The 14,626-nt window shown below is 33.8% G+C and overlaps 2 protein-coding genes across 2 annotated transcripts; one reads left to right on the top strand and one right to left on the bottom strand.

Annotated features, from left to right (window-relative positions):
* Positions 1–1,002: 1,002 nt before the first annotated feature.
* On the bottom strand, positions 1,003–1,655 carry PKNH_1403800 (uncharacterized protein; the record flags this gene model as incomplete). The annotated part of the gene is made up of 2 exons (XM_002261892.1): positions 1,003–1,119; positions 1,404–1,655. 2 exons carry the CDS (start codon positions 1,653–1,655, stop codon positions 1,003–1,005), a joined length of 369 nt encoding a protein of 122 aa, XP_002261928.1.
* A 3,044-nt stretch (positions 1,656–4,699) lies between these two features.
* PKNH_1403700 (sodium/hydrogen exchanger, putative) lies at positions 4,700–10,164 on the top strand (the record flags this gene model as incomplete). The annotated part of the gene is made up of 2 exons (XM_002261891.1): positions 4,700–9,754; positions 10,009–10,164. The coding sequence occupies 2 exons, from the start codon at positions 4,700–4,702 to the stop codon at positions 10,162–10,164; spliced, it is 5,211 nt and encodes a 1,736-aa protein (XP_002261927.1).
* Positions 10,165–14,626: the final 4,462 nt, after the last annotated feature.

The following is a 14,626-nucleotide window of genomic DNA, read 5'->3' as shown; positions in this document are numbered from 1 at the left end:
GAAAAAAAAAAAAAAAAGGTAAAAACGAATTAACAAATTAAAGAATGAACAAATGTAAGAATGATGAATATTAAAAAGGAAAAGGAAAATATAAACGCAAAAAAAAAAAAAAAAGAAACAAATTAACAAAAATGTTTTAATTACATGTGCACAAGAAAGCGTGCAACATGAGGATTCCTATAATGCCAATCTTAGAAGCAGAAAAAAAAAAAGAAAAAGATAAGGCAATTCGATGGTGGAAATCACCAAAATAAGTGCTCATAAGTACATATAATTCAACATTCGACATGTATATGCAAAATGAGGAAAAAACAAACAAAAAAAAAAAATATATGAGGGGGTGAACTTATATTTAACAAGTACTTTTTCATAATCACCGGTACACATTTATGTAGATCATTTTAAGCACATCCAGAATTTGAAACAAATTAATTTTGTTTACAGTCATTTCCTTTGTTTCCCTAACGTGGTATTTTTTTAGAGCACCGACACATTTGTGTGTATACGTGTCTGTGTGCTTCTGATGATGCGTTATTTTGTAAAAAATGTTGAATGGACATAAAAATAAGGTGTTTACACAAGAGTACTAAATTTTGTGGCAGACGGTTGGCAAATTTCTGCAGATTAATTGGTTAATACTGACCAGTTATGATGCGTTTAATTCATTTCTTGAATTGACTGTAACTTTTAATTTTTCATTTTATGCCGAATGTTGAAGTCTTCTACCCACCCTCCGGTAACTGCTCATGACGCAATGACATTGAATATAATTCGGTATTTCCCAATTTTTTTTCTGCTTAAATTTATTAATATATTGCTATATTTCTGCGTCCACTTGGCTTATGAGCAGCTTGTAGATATTTTTAGAAAGACGTAGCAAATATGTGCCACCTTCTGTTGTATATCTGCGATGCGAAAAAAATAGACCCATGAACGCTTGCCCTTTTGTTTACTTTATTTTATTTTATCTATTTTTTTTTTTTTTTTTTTTTTTTTTGTGTGTTATTCCTTTTCATCAATCCGAATTATTTGCGAAACTAAGGGCTTCGAATCCAGTTCTAAGTTTTTCCTTTTCGCCTTCACGAAAGTTCTTGCAAAGGACCTGTTTTGGGCTTCCAGCTGAGTAGCAAGAAAAAAAAAAAAAAAAAAAAAAAAAAAAAAAAAAAACGTATTAAATGGGCTAGTGAAATGGCACATATTTTTCGCATAAAATTAAAACATTATGATCACGTAACTTATTTGAAGAATATTGTGGAAATAACGTATAGTTAAATTATTGTATGTTAAGGGGGTGAAATGTGTGCAGCGAAACAGGGAGGAACATGTACATGTATGGAGCTACTACATGCATATGTATGCACAATGGGAATAGAAAGTAGATTTTCCGTTTGGGAGGAAATTACCGGAGAAGAGGCATCATAGTTTTTGCTAAACTTCTTATACACTTCATTGTTTAAATAAAATATATTTCTATCATAGGCCTTGTTGGTAATGTAGAGAAACAACCCACTGAGGCCAAGGAGCGAGAGCGTTATATATTTGGTCTGCTTCTGAGTTCTGTTTTGGAAATATCTGTATACGACTTTTTTCGTGTTTTTTTTATGGTAAATATTAAATTCGCTGAAGAAGTTGTTGCTGTGTTTATCGCTTGTCATGGTTCATATGTGTGCATAATTTTTTCCTGGTTTTGTGTTTCCGTTTGGTGGTTTTGTGTCCTGTGCTTTTTTATTCGACAGTTCTGTGGTTTAAGTTTTGTTATTTTTATGCTTGGTAGGTTACCCTGGGTTTTCGTCTTATGTAAGCTTTTTAAATATGTTGATGTGGAGGCAGATCCTTTTCATGCGGAAGTGCTTCACCGGTGGATGAACTTACAACAAGGATAAGTATTTTTTGAATTTACGTTCTTTTACACTTTGTCACCTTTTCCACATCAGTTATCGACATAAGGAAGGACGAAAAAAGTGATAACAGCGGCATCATAAAACTTGTGAACTAAACAAGGAGAGTGATCCGCTGGAAATATATGTCTTTCATTCTTAAGGACCTGTTCGCTGTAATTTTTGTGATTCATTCATTCGTTTATTTTAATAAAAAAATGAAAGAAAAGATCAACCAAGCGATGTTAACAGTGTAAAAACGGTATAAGCAAAATATTATACAATACACTTCGGGTAGGGGTTCTTCCTACATTTTCATGTTTCTTTGAGAAAATCCCATATTGGCATATGTAGTATTTTTTACTCCTTAAAAAAAAGGAACGAATTAGCTGCTACATACGGTATTTTTTATATTAACAGAACGGGCTAAAAAAAAAAAATATATATATATACCTACACAGGAAAGGCGAGTTGGTTATTTTTATTTCTTCTTATTTTCTTTTAATTTATCCGCTTAGCAAGCCCATCATAAATAAGGGAAAATGACACTTTTGCGCCCGCTTAAAAAATGCGTAGTTTTTCCTCCGAATCATGGTTACGGTTCCCGCATATTTATTTTGGCGCTTGAGAGGTAATTTCTTAACCGTTTTTATGAATAAATTATGAAAATTACCGATTTTCATTTTATGTATCTTTTTGAGCCACCATGATTTGCGCACAGATTAGCAGAAGATGCACCCCTTAAAATTGAGTGGAAACTTCCTTCACATTTGAGAGGGTGCGTAGGTGCCTTGTGCGTAATGTATAATGAAATGAGCACGGTCATGTGCAAAAATGTACGTGCGCATATAGGATAGAACGTATGATGGAGTATGGCACGTAGAGTACAACCGGGCAACACTCACTTACACCCCGTCAGTTACAACACCTTTCATTATATTGATTAAATCATGATTCTCCCGCATGATAAATTTTTACAAGCCGACAATGTCCAATATAAAAGGAATGTATGCATTCATAAAGTGGTAAAAACTGTGTGCATTTTTAAGATATTCATAATAGGTATTCATTTTTTCATGCAGTTGTGTGTGATTATCTACTTGGTTAATATTTCCTTAACATGTAAAAGTGAGAAAAAGTTTACGTTCTTGTTCGATTCCCATTTCGTAGGAATTTTTTTCATGCTGCTTATCAAATTGCTAAATTGTCTTCCAATATATGTGGTTGCGTACCACCAATCCGAATGTTCTGTTTATGCGAACAAGTTATTTATTTTTATTCATTATATATATATATATATATATATATATATATATATATATATATATATATATATATATATATATATATATATATATATATATATATATGTATGTATGACATGTACCAATTAACGTTTGTTTTAATCTCCAACAATTTTAGGAAAACGCTATTTCCTTTTTTTTTTTTTTTTTTTTTAAAGACGTGTGTGTATGTGCAAATATACATATGTACCAACTTGTATGCCTAAACAATTCGTTCCAAAGGGAAAAATATTTTTCATCTTTTTTTTTATTTTAATAATACCTGGCATATTTTACACTTGCATTTGTTTAGCGCGAATATCGCGTATGACATTATGCCCAATTTTTCAAATAAAGAATACAGAAGTTTTTTTCCATTTCACAGGATTATTACATTTTATTTTGATTTAATTCGTGCACATGGCATGAATAGTTGTGTACACATTTAAAGTTTTTTTTTTTTTTTTTTTTTTTTTCAAATTTCAATGTTTATACGTAACAGTGTATACTCATATGTACTCTCAATCGTGAACTCAGTATTTTCCATTTTATTATGTTTCCAGAATTCGCTTATTTGGAGAATTGTATATCCAACAATTTCGTCGTGGAGTAAAAATAAGAAAATTTTTTAAAGTTGGCAATTTGGAAAGTAGGGGGAAATTGAAGAAGATATGTTTTAATTTTACATTAGCTAGAATTAGAGACACATTAAATGAGCCTAAATAAAAGTGCATACAAATTTAAGTGGGCCTCCTGTTTGATTTTAGTTTGAACTGTATGCACATGTACATTCATACGTGTATATATGTGGGCATTTGTAAATGTGAGCAGATGTATTTAAGTCTCCACATAGGTAGTATAATCTATAACTTTTTTGACCTAACTTTTGGGAATACCTAATTTTACGTCTCTTTTTTTTTTTTTTTTTTTTTTTCCATGCCTGTGCGCTTTACCTTTTCTGCGTTTCTGGAGAAACGGCAGGTTGTAGATTATGATAGGAGAAATAAAGTTACACCCTTGTGCATACGTTTGTAATCTTGTGTATGAATATTCTGAAAAGAACAAATTTTGAGAATGGGTCCTAAAATATCAATATTTATTATGGAAGGAAAAGATTACGAACAAGTTTCTACTCATTTGTGAAGTAGTGATTTTGTGTTTTGTTTTGTCAATAGAAGAACGGGCGTTCCTTCTGTGCATTCACATATTTTTAGGGAAAATGACGTTTTTACACTTTATAAATGGGACTAAGGGAGGGAAAGCAATTCAGCACCAGATGTAAAGCAATTGCCTGAGGTGTTTTCTTTCACTCTATTTCATGTGCATTGTATCTGTGTTCATTTCGTGTGTTTTTCTTTTTCTTTTTACTTCCTTTGACTTGCCTTGCTTTGGTTTGCTTTTTTTTTTTTTTTTTTTTTTTTTTTTTTTTTTTTTTCGTTTTCACCTTTTTCCCCGTTTGGAGTCCATATTTGAGAGAGCCCCAAGGCACAACCCATTTGTAGATGCAATTACAACAACGTTGCGGCTACGCGAGTGAAAATGCTCTATCTAAAATTGATTAACTGCGAAAAATCAGGCAAAAAGAGAAATCGGATTTCTTTAAATGTTTTCATAAAAATAAAAATTTTCCTTTTATGTATACTTTTTGTGCTTTTGAAAAATGAAGATAATGTATGCCAAATAAGTGAGAGACTCCCGGGAGAAGATGTGTGTCCAATGAGGTTCTCTCCTGTGGGAGGGAATGAAAAAGACGATGATATGAAAATAAGCACATTGAAAAGAAAACAAGGGGAAAATATAAATTTTTCAGATGAAGCATGTGCCAATATTAGCGTTACCCATGATGATATATCCCGTTTAAACGTGTTTGAAGATGCATACAACCTTTTTTGCGGAGCAAATTTTGTTAATGAGAAGTATTTGGTGCTGTTTGGGTGTTCTGATAAGAGGTTGACTTACCGGAAAAGAGGACACACTTCCAGAATCCTGCGCGAGAGAGTAAGAAGGAATGCGTATTATGAAAATGGAAGGGAAAATACCGAATTCAGTGTGGATTCGCGTGGAGAAAACGAAGGTGAGAATGAAGGTGACGACGAGGAAAATAGGAATCAATTGCCGTCTGCGTCGAATGAGGTATCCGAAGGAATGATTTTCTTCTGTTTTATCTTTATCTCCGCGACTATGCTTCAATTTATCCTTTCCAAAATAAACAGACTGAATATCCCTGTTTCAGTAATATGGTTTCTATATGGAATGTGCACGTACGTAATAGCAAAAAATTTTAACATGTTTGAAGAGAATGCTTTACATAAGTCTATTATCAACGCAAGGAACATCGACTCGTCCGTTCTTTACTTTGTTCTGTTGCCAATTTTGCTATATGAAGCCACTCAGGACATAAATTATTATGCTTTTAAGAATTTTCTCTATGGTGGAATAGGATTAGCAGTTATAGGGGTAGCATTACAAGTAGGTATACTGGGTATTATGTTTTACTATTCCTTCATGTATAGGCAAGAGCAATCTCCCCTAAGTAGCAGTTTTCTGTTGGCCTCCATCTTATCGTCAACAGATCCAGTGGCAGTTCTCTCCATTTTGTCAGTAGTGGATGCGCCCTCAAAGATAAGTTCTATGTTTCATGTGGAGTCGTTAATAAATGATGGAAGTTCTGTATTATTATTTCAGTTTTTTTTTTATTTAACTATAGGGTATAAGGCCAACGCATCTCAGTATGTAATTCTATTTGTGAAGTTATTATTTTTAAGCCCCGTATTTGGCATAGGGATGGCTATGTTGACATTTGCCTGGATAAATTTGTATAGAAAATATTACTACAATCAGTGTCTAGCTACCATAACTATGTGCTACTTGAGTTACTTTGTGTCTGAGTATTACTTTAACTTGTCTGGTCCTTTGGCAATAGTTTGTTATGGTTTATTTATTAACGCGTATGGCCATATTGCCCTGGACGAAGTGGCACAGAGAAAGCATAAAGAAATTGTAGAGCTTCTCGCCCTCATGGGAAACTCAAGCATTTTCATCATATCAGGAATAGTTTCGTTTGGGATGATGGAAAATGTTTTCAAGGACAACTTATACTTTTTCATGTACATCGTATTGACATATATTTATTTAGTATTGGCAAGGTCCATTATGATTGTAATATTTACTCCCTTTTTATCAAGAATTGGGTACCCTATAAATTGGAAGGAAATATTGCTCCTAATATGGGGAGGATTACGAGGGGGTATTGTACTAGTCCTAGGATTACGGATAGAAGCAGAAAATAAAATTAACGACAAACTGACTAAGGAGTTGGCTTACTACATTAGTGGTAGTGTATTGTTAATACTGACAATTCAGGGGTTAACTTTTGAGTGCTTGTACAAAATGTTAAATATTTATCCACCCAATCCGTTTAGAATTGTTTACTTAGAGAAGGTACTAAAAATGATTGATTACAATTTCTATATTAGGAAGAAGAACTTAAAAAATTACTGGCTCTTTAAAGGCACAAACATTCTTCACTTTTCCAACAAAATTGTGCCTGAATTGTATTGGAGGAAAATGAACAAATATGGAGAATTCGATTTGAGGTTGCCAGATATTTATGCTTGTCTGCAGGATATAAGTTCGTGTGATATTTCTTTTTGGGAACGTGCTTACGATTCGCAGACAGTGATTGAAAGTTTCGATGACATTTCTTCGTATGGACAGAGCAGCTTTCCTAATAAGAAGGAGAATAGGATAAACCCAGGAGGGGAAAAAAAAAGTGATAATAAAAATTCAGGCCATTCCTCCATCACTAGGCGTATTCTACAAAAAAATGAATTTTCGAGTGTTCTAAAAAATGACACCCTCAACGATGGAGGCACCCCGAATGGAAGGAGTGTTGAAATCTATGCAGGAAGGGAAAATCCAAGTTCCGGAAAAATGAGAAAAAGTATATACGAAGAGGTTAAGTGGAAAAACAGCAATTTTACGGACATAGAATATGAAGATAATAGTGATGAGTATAGTTACATAAATAACGAAGACAGTAATAGCAGGAAGAAAAGGATAAGAGAAAAAATAAGAATGAAAAACAATGGTAGTAGGAGACAGCGAGTAGGGGAATTCATGTCCAGAGGAAAAAGAAGCTTGGATAATTTTTCGCAGAAAGGAGAAATGAAAATAAATATCATCAGAAATAATGACAACTATTTCAGTAGTAACGATGAAGACGAACATAATTACACCAATATAAACTATTCACTATCATCCAAAAATTTAGATAAGCTCAGTAACCATCTGAATGAGCTCTCAGATAACGAATCATGCTACACAGATAAGGTGTGTGAGAACAGTAAAATAAAAAATCTGAATGCTTTTAACTATGCCAAGATTTCCATAAAAACGTATGACCGCCTTATAAACAAAATGAATTATCGAGAATTTAAGAGAACCAAAACGGAGAAAGAGAACTTCACTGTCATTGATAGTATCGTTGATAACAAGAACGAGGAGGCCTTCAATCCAAAGTACAATTTAAGATTAATCGAACACGCCACGGATTTACCCAAAACGTTAAGTGACAATTTGCTTGTTAGGAGCAGTGTAGAGAATGAGAAAGGTAGTAATGGAGACCTCAAAAATGGTGCGCAAGATTACAGCGAGAAGGAAAAGAAGAAAAAAAAAAATTTTAATATTTTGCATGAACAAGGTTCGCTGAAGGAGGGCAATTGGGGCAAAGAAATCGATTCGATGAAAGAAAGTGTGATGGGAAGAAACCCAGAAGGAGAAAAACAATACGTACAAAATGACATCAGGCCTGGGGAGGAGCACCTAATAAAGAATATAAATTATGAAAATATCACAAAGATGGACGAAAATTTGCTAAACAACTACAAGGATTTGAAAAGAATCGTAGAGGGTACTAATGAAGACACACCAGGGGTAACTAAGGCAGATCAAGGGGAGAACGAGTTACTGATGAGCGACAATTTTATTATAAAAATTCAAAAGGAAAAATCACATGAATGCGAGGAGGATGAGGAGAAGGATTTTGTGAAGGACGAAAGGGGAGAAGGACATGAAAATGATTTAGAAGAAAAAGACGATGAAGCGGAAGAAGAAGAAGGAGACATTAAAAACTGCATCACATGTGTTACAAATGAAGAGGGTAACGTGGTGGATGATATTATAAATTATGATGGAAGTGAAAGCAAAAATAACGAACATAATTTTGAGGAATACTTAACATATAAAAATTTATTCGCCATGGACAGCGATGGGAAAAGAATATCGTCCTTCTTCAACAAGAACTATGATAAGAAAAGCTCTCTAAAGATGGAGATGAAAAACTCATCGGAACTGAACATTTCTACCAAGGGAACTAACAGCAAAACGTTAATGTTAATGAACAATGAAATTGAGAAAAGGAAAAGGATGAAAAATATGAATAAGTCAAAGTGCGCTTCCTGCACAGGTATGTTTGATTTCACTATATCTCCGCGAACAAGAAGGGATAGTAATCCGAGTGCGTTAAAGGTGAATGGCAATAAAGGGGGAAAACGTAAAAAAGGCGATATCCAAAACTGTGCTGATGGTGAGAGTGAAGACTTCCTCAATGGAGGTAGCCAAAACGGAAGAATAAGTCGAATTAACTCGAGCAGAAAAGGAGGCAATGATAACTCTGTGAGTAATAATAACAACAGTAATGGAGATTTCCTCGATGGAGGAAAGGGAATCCCCAAAGTGCAAAGAAACAACACAGCAGATTTCACGGCAAAAAGGTATGACACAGATCGCACGATAAATTTCGAATGCATAGAAGATGTGTGTCAGAAGAAACATGTTGCTACTTTTTACAGCTTTTTAAAAAGACCGAAAATGAAAATAAAAAATAAATTATTCAGCGAAATAAGAAGGGCAAGAAGCCACGAAAGTTACGGTAAAAGTCAAGATAAGTCGAGGAAGTCCAAGGATGATGTTTTTTACAGCTCACTCAAAAAAAAAATTGTTCGAAAAGAAAGAGAGGGTGAACTGTATATCATGATATTTAATACTTGCAGAGAATTATATAAAAAGTTATATGTTAACGGATTCATTTCGGGTGAATGTCTATTAACACTTACATCGATTCTAGATTTGTCTGCTGATTTTGCGTTGAAAAAAGTACGGATGAACCCAATTAAAGCATGGGCAGATGCTTTTGATAAAGGAAAAAACAAAAATAGCAACAAAAGGAGGAGGAGCATTGACCATAGAAATGGGTTTGAATACGAATTTAACGTGCTACTATCAAAACTAAAAATTAATACAAAGCATTCATTTTTTTTCTCTCCCAAAGTGGTAAATATATTTCTTGTCTATGAACACTGTATGAAAGATCTTCAGATTATTCTCTCCTATGTGGACGTTCATCAGTGCACACTGGATAAGGGGGGAATTACTATGAAGTTATTACTAGGAAAAAACTTGCTCAGGAGTTACTACAGAAATATAGAGCTCGCAAAGAGCCTGATACCGCACCTGGTTAATAAGTACAAGGACGTTGTGAAGTACTGCCTCATTAAGATAGGCGCGGATATGCTCATGCATTTGAAGAAGACGGTAATTGCGAGCGGTGTGCGGAGTGGTGTTCCCATATCATTGGGATTGATTTTTCGTCGGTTTTATCACCATGTTGGTGCTATTTAAGCGCTCCTTTCGCCTGCTTATTATCTTTTCATCTGTACCGTGCCACACTTGTGTATATCCTTTAAGTTCCTCTGCATATGTGTCATTACTCGCTTAAAGAGAGTAGCACCATTCTACATGGCTTCAAACGGATTATGCATATATGTCATTCGCATGCCCCTTTACAGATCGTCAATGAGCAAGCTGCAAATGGATTGTTATTAACCCAGGACAACGAAAAATTGAATGGCATTTTCGATGAGCAACAAATTAAAATTAATAGATATAGGCCTTATTTGCATTATTTTCTAAAAAAGAACATGTTCAAGATGATTATTAAGTAGCGAGAAGAGTCGTACTTCCTTTTGGAAATGCGTTAAAAGGGGGAATCATCCCAGAGGGAAATCCTCCTAATGTTTTGTTTGTTTGCCCCTTTACTCGTCCTCACTTTATTTTTTTTTCGAGGGTGACATTGGGAAATGCACCTGTCACCTTTCACCTGTCACCTTTCACCTGTCACCTTTCATCTTTCACCTTTCATCTTTCACTTTTCATCTTTCACCTTTTATCTTGTGTACTCTTGCGGCATAGTAGAATGTCCAGCGGAGAAGACACTACATTTATTAGCACATATGCATACCTATATACTGTGTACATCTCCACGGTCCGTAGGATTTATAAGATCAAGGTATAAAGGAAGGATGATATAAACGGAGAAGGTGCGGCCAGGTGGCTAGATATTCGTATATATAAAAAGATCACATTGTGTGAATGCATCGTTCAATTCGTTTCTTTTTCATCTTTTCATTTTTTTTTTTTTTTTTTTTTTTGTGCTCCATGCCATTTATACTTATGAATGATGTATTTACCGTGCGGATTTTATATAAAGCTTATTTGAAAGTGTAATGCCTACACCCGCTCCTTTCCTTACCCTTATAATGTGCATGCATATGTGTGTACAATATGCATGAACGTGTGTGATTCCTATACACGCAAATATTTTTAAGGACAGATTTTTCCTTTTCTGTTCGCCTTGTCTTTTATTCTTCTTTTTTTGTGTAGCTGCAATTTTAATAAATGTTGGGAAAAATAAATTCTTTTTTGTATTTTCTTTTTTTAAGGTTAAGCGTTATATATATATATATATATATATATATATATATATATATATATACATAGTATTATCAACCCTTTTTAATCATTTTTACTTTAATGTGTCTTTTTCATTCTAAAACTGTATGCTCTATTGATATGTATAACTGCTGCTATACATTTCCCCTTTACAATTCAGTAAGGTTTAAATACGAACCTTGTTTTTTTCTGTTATTCGGATACGCCGCAAGGTTGTCTTGTCATGCCGCCCATTTTATGCCAATTTTTGAGTGTTGTATACAGTAATATAGAAAGTTAAAAATATGAAAAGGGAGTTTACTATATGTGTAAACGAGTTTTTATTCGTTATTATTTTTTTCGTTTCTTTGGGCAATTTTTTCTTGCGTACATTTTGAAGGCAAAATTTGAGAGTATTTTTATCCTGGCCTTTTTACGTACATGGAACATTGAGCTGTGGATGCAGCTATATAAATTGGGGTGTGCTTCTTTTCGGAAAATAAATTCGGAACGATGGGAATGGTGGGCGGAGGGGGGAGAAAAAAGAAAAAAAAAAAAACCAAAGGGAAGATAACCACAAAAGAGGCGTTGCGCCAAGCGATGTTGCACCAATCAAAAATTGAAAAGAAAAAATTGTTACAAAAAAGGTGCAACCAACGTAAGAAAAAAAAAAAAATTCCGAACTCACACGGCTGCTTTTAGCAATACCTAGTTGACATTCTCAAAATTTTGCACGAAAATTTGCGTCTGTTCCTAGGTACAGTTACGTATGCATCTACAAATGTCGATAATCATATTGTAGATGTCTCATAAGGCCCCAACCACTATTATGTTCAAAAATAGGCATAGCATTTACTAAGCGCATAAAAACAAAGCTTAACAAAAGCTGATGTACCTTTTTTTCATGCACAGTTTAAGAAGTGGCAATGGTCCAATTTTACTTTTCTGCTTAAAGAAAAATATATGTTTTTTTTTTTTTTTTTTCTCAGTAACGTATTTTTGTTTTGTGTGTGATTTGTATGCACAACAATATAGTTTTTTTTTCGTATATTTTCTTTTGCTTAAAAAAAAAGAAATTACTTAAATTTGAGCTTTACTATGTGTGGGAGGGCCGGATATTACATCCTTCATTATTAATTTGTACTTTTTTATTATGTCGTTTTTTTTTTTTTTTTCCTTTCCATATTTGATAAATTTTCATTTTAAGAAATTTACGTTTTTCCTGGTGTATTTGCAAATACATACAGACATAAGAACACATATATGCGTTCCACATGTTAGTTTACTTCCTGACTCGTTTGCCGATTGCCCATTTGCACATTTGCATATTTGCATGTTTTTATGTGGAACACTTACCGCGTTTGTTGTCAATGAACTTATGGAGACACGTAAGAGGTGCGCAGTGTTGAACAGAGCTTATTTATGAGCGATGCATTTTGGAATAAGATGTTAAAATACGCATCAGTAGCACCTTATTGTTTGTTTGGAATACCTACGTAGGCAGCACAACTGGATGCATGTTCGAATGTGCATTTGTTGTGATCACACACAGGTGTTGCTCAAAAAAATGTGCTTATAATGTAGTGCCGCGTATTATTATTCCATTCCTTTTCGAAGCGGATACGGGGACAAGCGTATACGCATTACGTACGTACACATATGTACACGTATATTATATAGAGGTTGGCATACTGCACATGTACATTAGTGTAAATGCCCGTGCGAGCATATTAACGTACGAACGTACGAACGTACATTCCTCCGTTGAGCCCACTTTTTCTGCATTTTTCGCAAAATGTGTGAATAAAGGGAAGTCGTAAAGCTTGGCGTTAATTTATTTAAGTTTTTCCCCATTTTATGAATTTCTTTCTTTTTGTTCTTTGTGTCCACTGTGGAATGACTTTGAAAAATGTTGGAGTGCAATTTACGAGTGCACATGCGGGATTATGAATGACATACCATGAAAGAAAAGGCGGAAAAAAAAGGAAGAAAAAAGGGGGCGGTGGGAAAAACGAGCCATTGGACGAAGGATTAAACTGACATGCACAAGGTGTCCCTATGTAATTATTATCAAGTTTGTTCAAGCGATAGTTCATAGGTGTACATATGAAGTAATATGTGCATGTGCGTATTCGTGTCCCCACTTATGGTACGTACTCATACATATTAATTACGTTCGCCTCCCATACGCCTTTGTTAATGGAGTAGGGGGTTCCCCTAGGAAATATACAAGAAAATGATTGCTGTGTAAGTTCACAGAGTAGCACGGAAAGTTACGCACGTGCGTATATATGTATATATCTACATACGTACATTTGGCATACATGCGAGGCACACTGCTTTCTGATCGATTGAAAGGGGATTATGGTGAACCTTATTATATGCCAATGCAAAATAATCTTGTGCGTACCCTCCATTTTATAGTGATATCTAAGATGATGTAAAACATTCGACGTAAAAGGCAAAGGAATACGGCAAATATATATAGCAAACAAAAGGAATAGAAAGGAGTAACCCGCATAAGGGGATGACATAAATTAAAATGCGTATGATAGGCACGATGCGTACAAATAGGCACAATGCTTACATAAATTTTGTATGGTATAAATGTTCATATGCATGTTCGCATATATAGCATACATGTTTGTACAATCATATTATATACTTATTATGCAATGTACTTGCGTACATGGCAAAATTACGTTTCTTATGAATTGTCATGAAACGGAAAAGGAAAAAAAAAAAAAAAAAAAAAAAAAAAGAAATGAATGAATGAATGAATGAATGTAAATAAATAAATAAAATGAAGGTTGATAATTATTGAAATGTAGAAGTGCAAATTGCCAAACGAAGGGGGGGTTGGTAACAGCTTTTTCTTAAAAGTAACATACTTTTATTATCCGTTTAAAAAAAAAAAAAGGAAACGGAAAAAAGTGCATGAAAATAATATAGCAATTTACATAGCGTACGAAGGGCAAGCATGATAAATAAATAATTTTTAAGCACAATTGGGAAAGGGGAAAAAAAAGTATAGCATATAATATATATATTCATAATTATTACGATGATACCCTAAAATACGTATATGTAAATATATATAAAACTTTTTTGCATTTTATGGTAAAATTTAGCCAACAAATTAAAATAAAAAAAAAAAAAATGCATATGAAATAGCAATTATTACATGTTTTGAATAAGCATAAAAATATACATACATGTACATACATATACAAACGTATACATATTTATATACAAGCATATACATATTTATATACAAGCATATACATGTTATATAGATATTATTATACGCACGTTCATAAATTCAAACAATATTTACCATGATTTAAAAAGCATTTTATGTTTATATGCATAAATTACGCATGAATGTACAAGTTGATGAATGAGAAGTTATGCAAATTAAATTCATTTGTTTCGAGGAGATGAAGGAACAAAACGAAAACAGAAGGAAACGAAGCCAAATGAAATGTAAAAGCACGTATTTATATACTTGTTTAACATAAAAGTATAAGAAGCAAACGGGAAAATAAAAAGGAACAAGCAAAGAGAACGAGGAAAATAGTACGAAATATTACAATCAGGGGAGTAAAAGGGCGAGGCAAACATAAGGGAAAGCCAACCAACAGGCGTCAGGAGCGGAAAGAAGGAAACGATCAAGGGAATGATCGAGGGGGGGGG

The sequence above is a fragment of the Plasmodium knowlesi genome (genome assembly GCF_000006355.2).
Source record: "Plasmodium knowlesi strain H genome assembly, chromosome: 14".
NCBI lineage: Eukaryota > Apicomplexa > Aconoidasida > Haemosporida > Plasmodiidae > Plasmodium > Plasmodium knowlesi.
The sequence above is the reverse complement of the archived record's forward strand: the minus strand, read 5'-3'. Positions and strand labels throughout refer to the sequence as shown.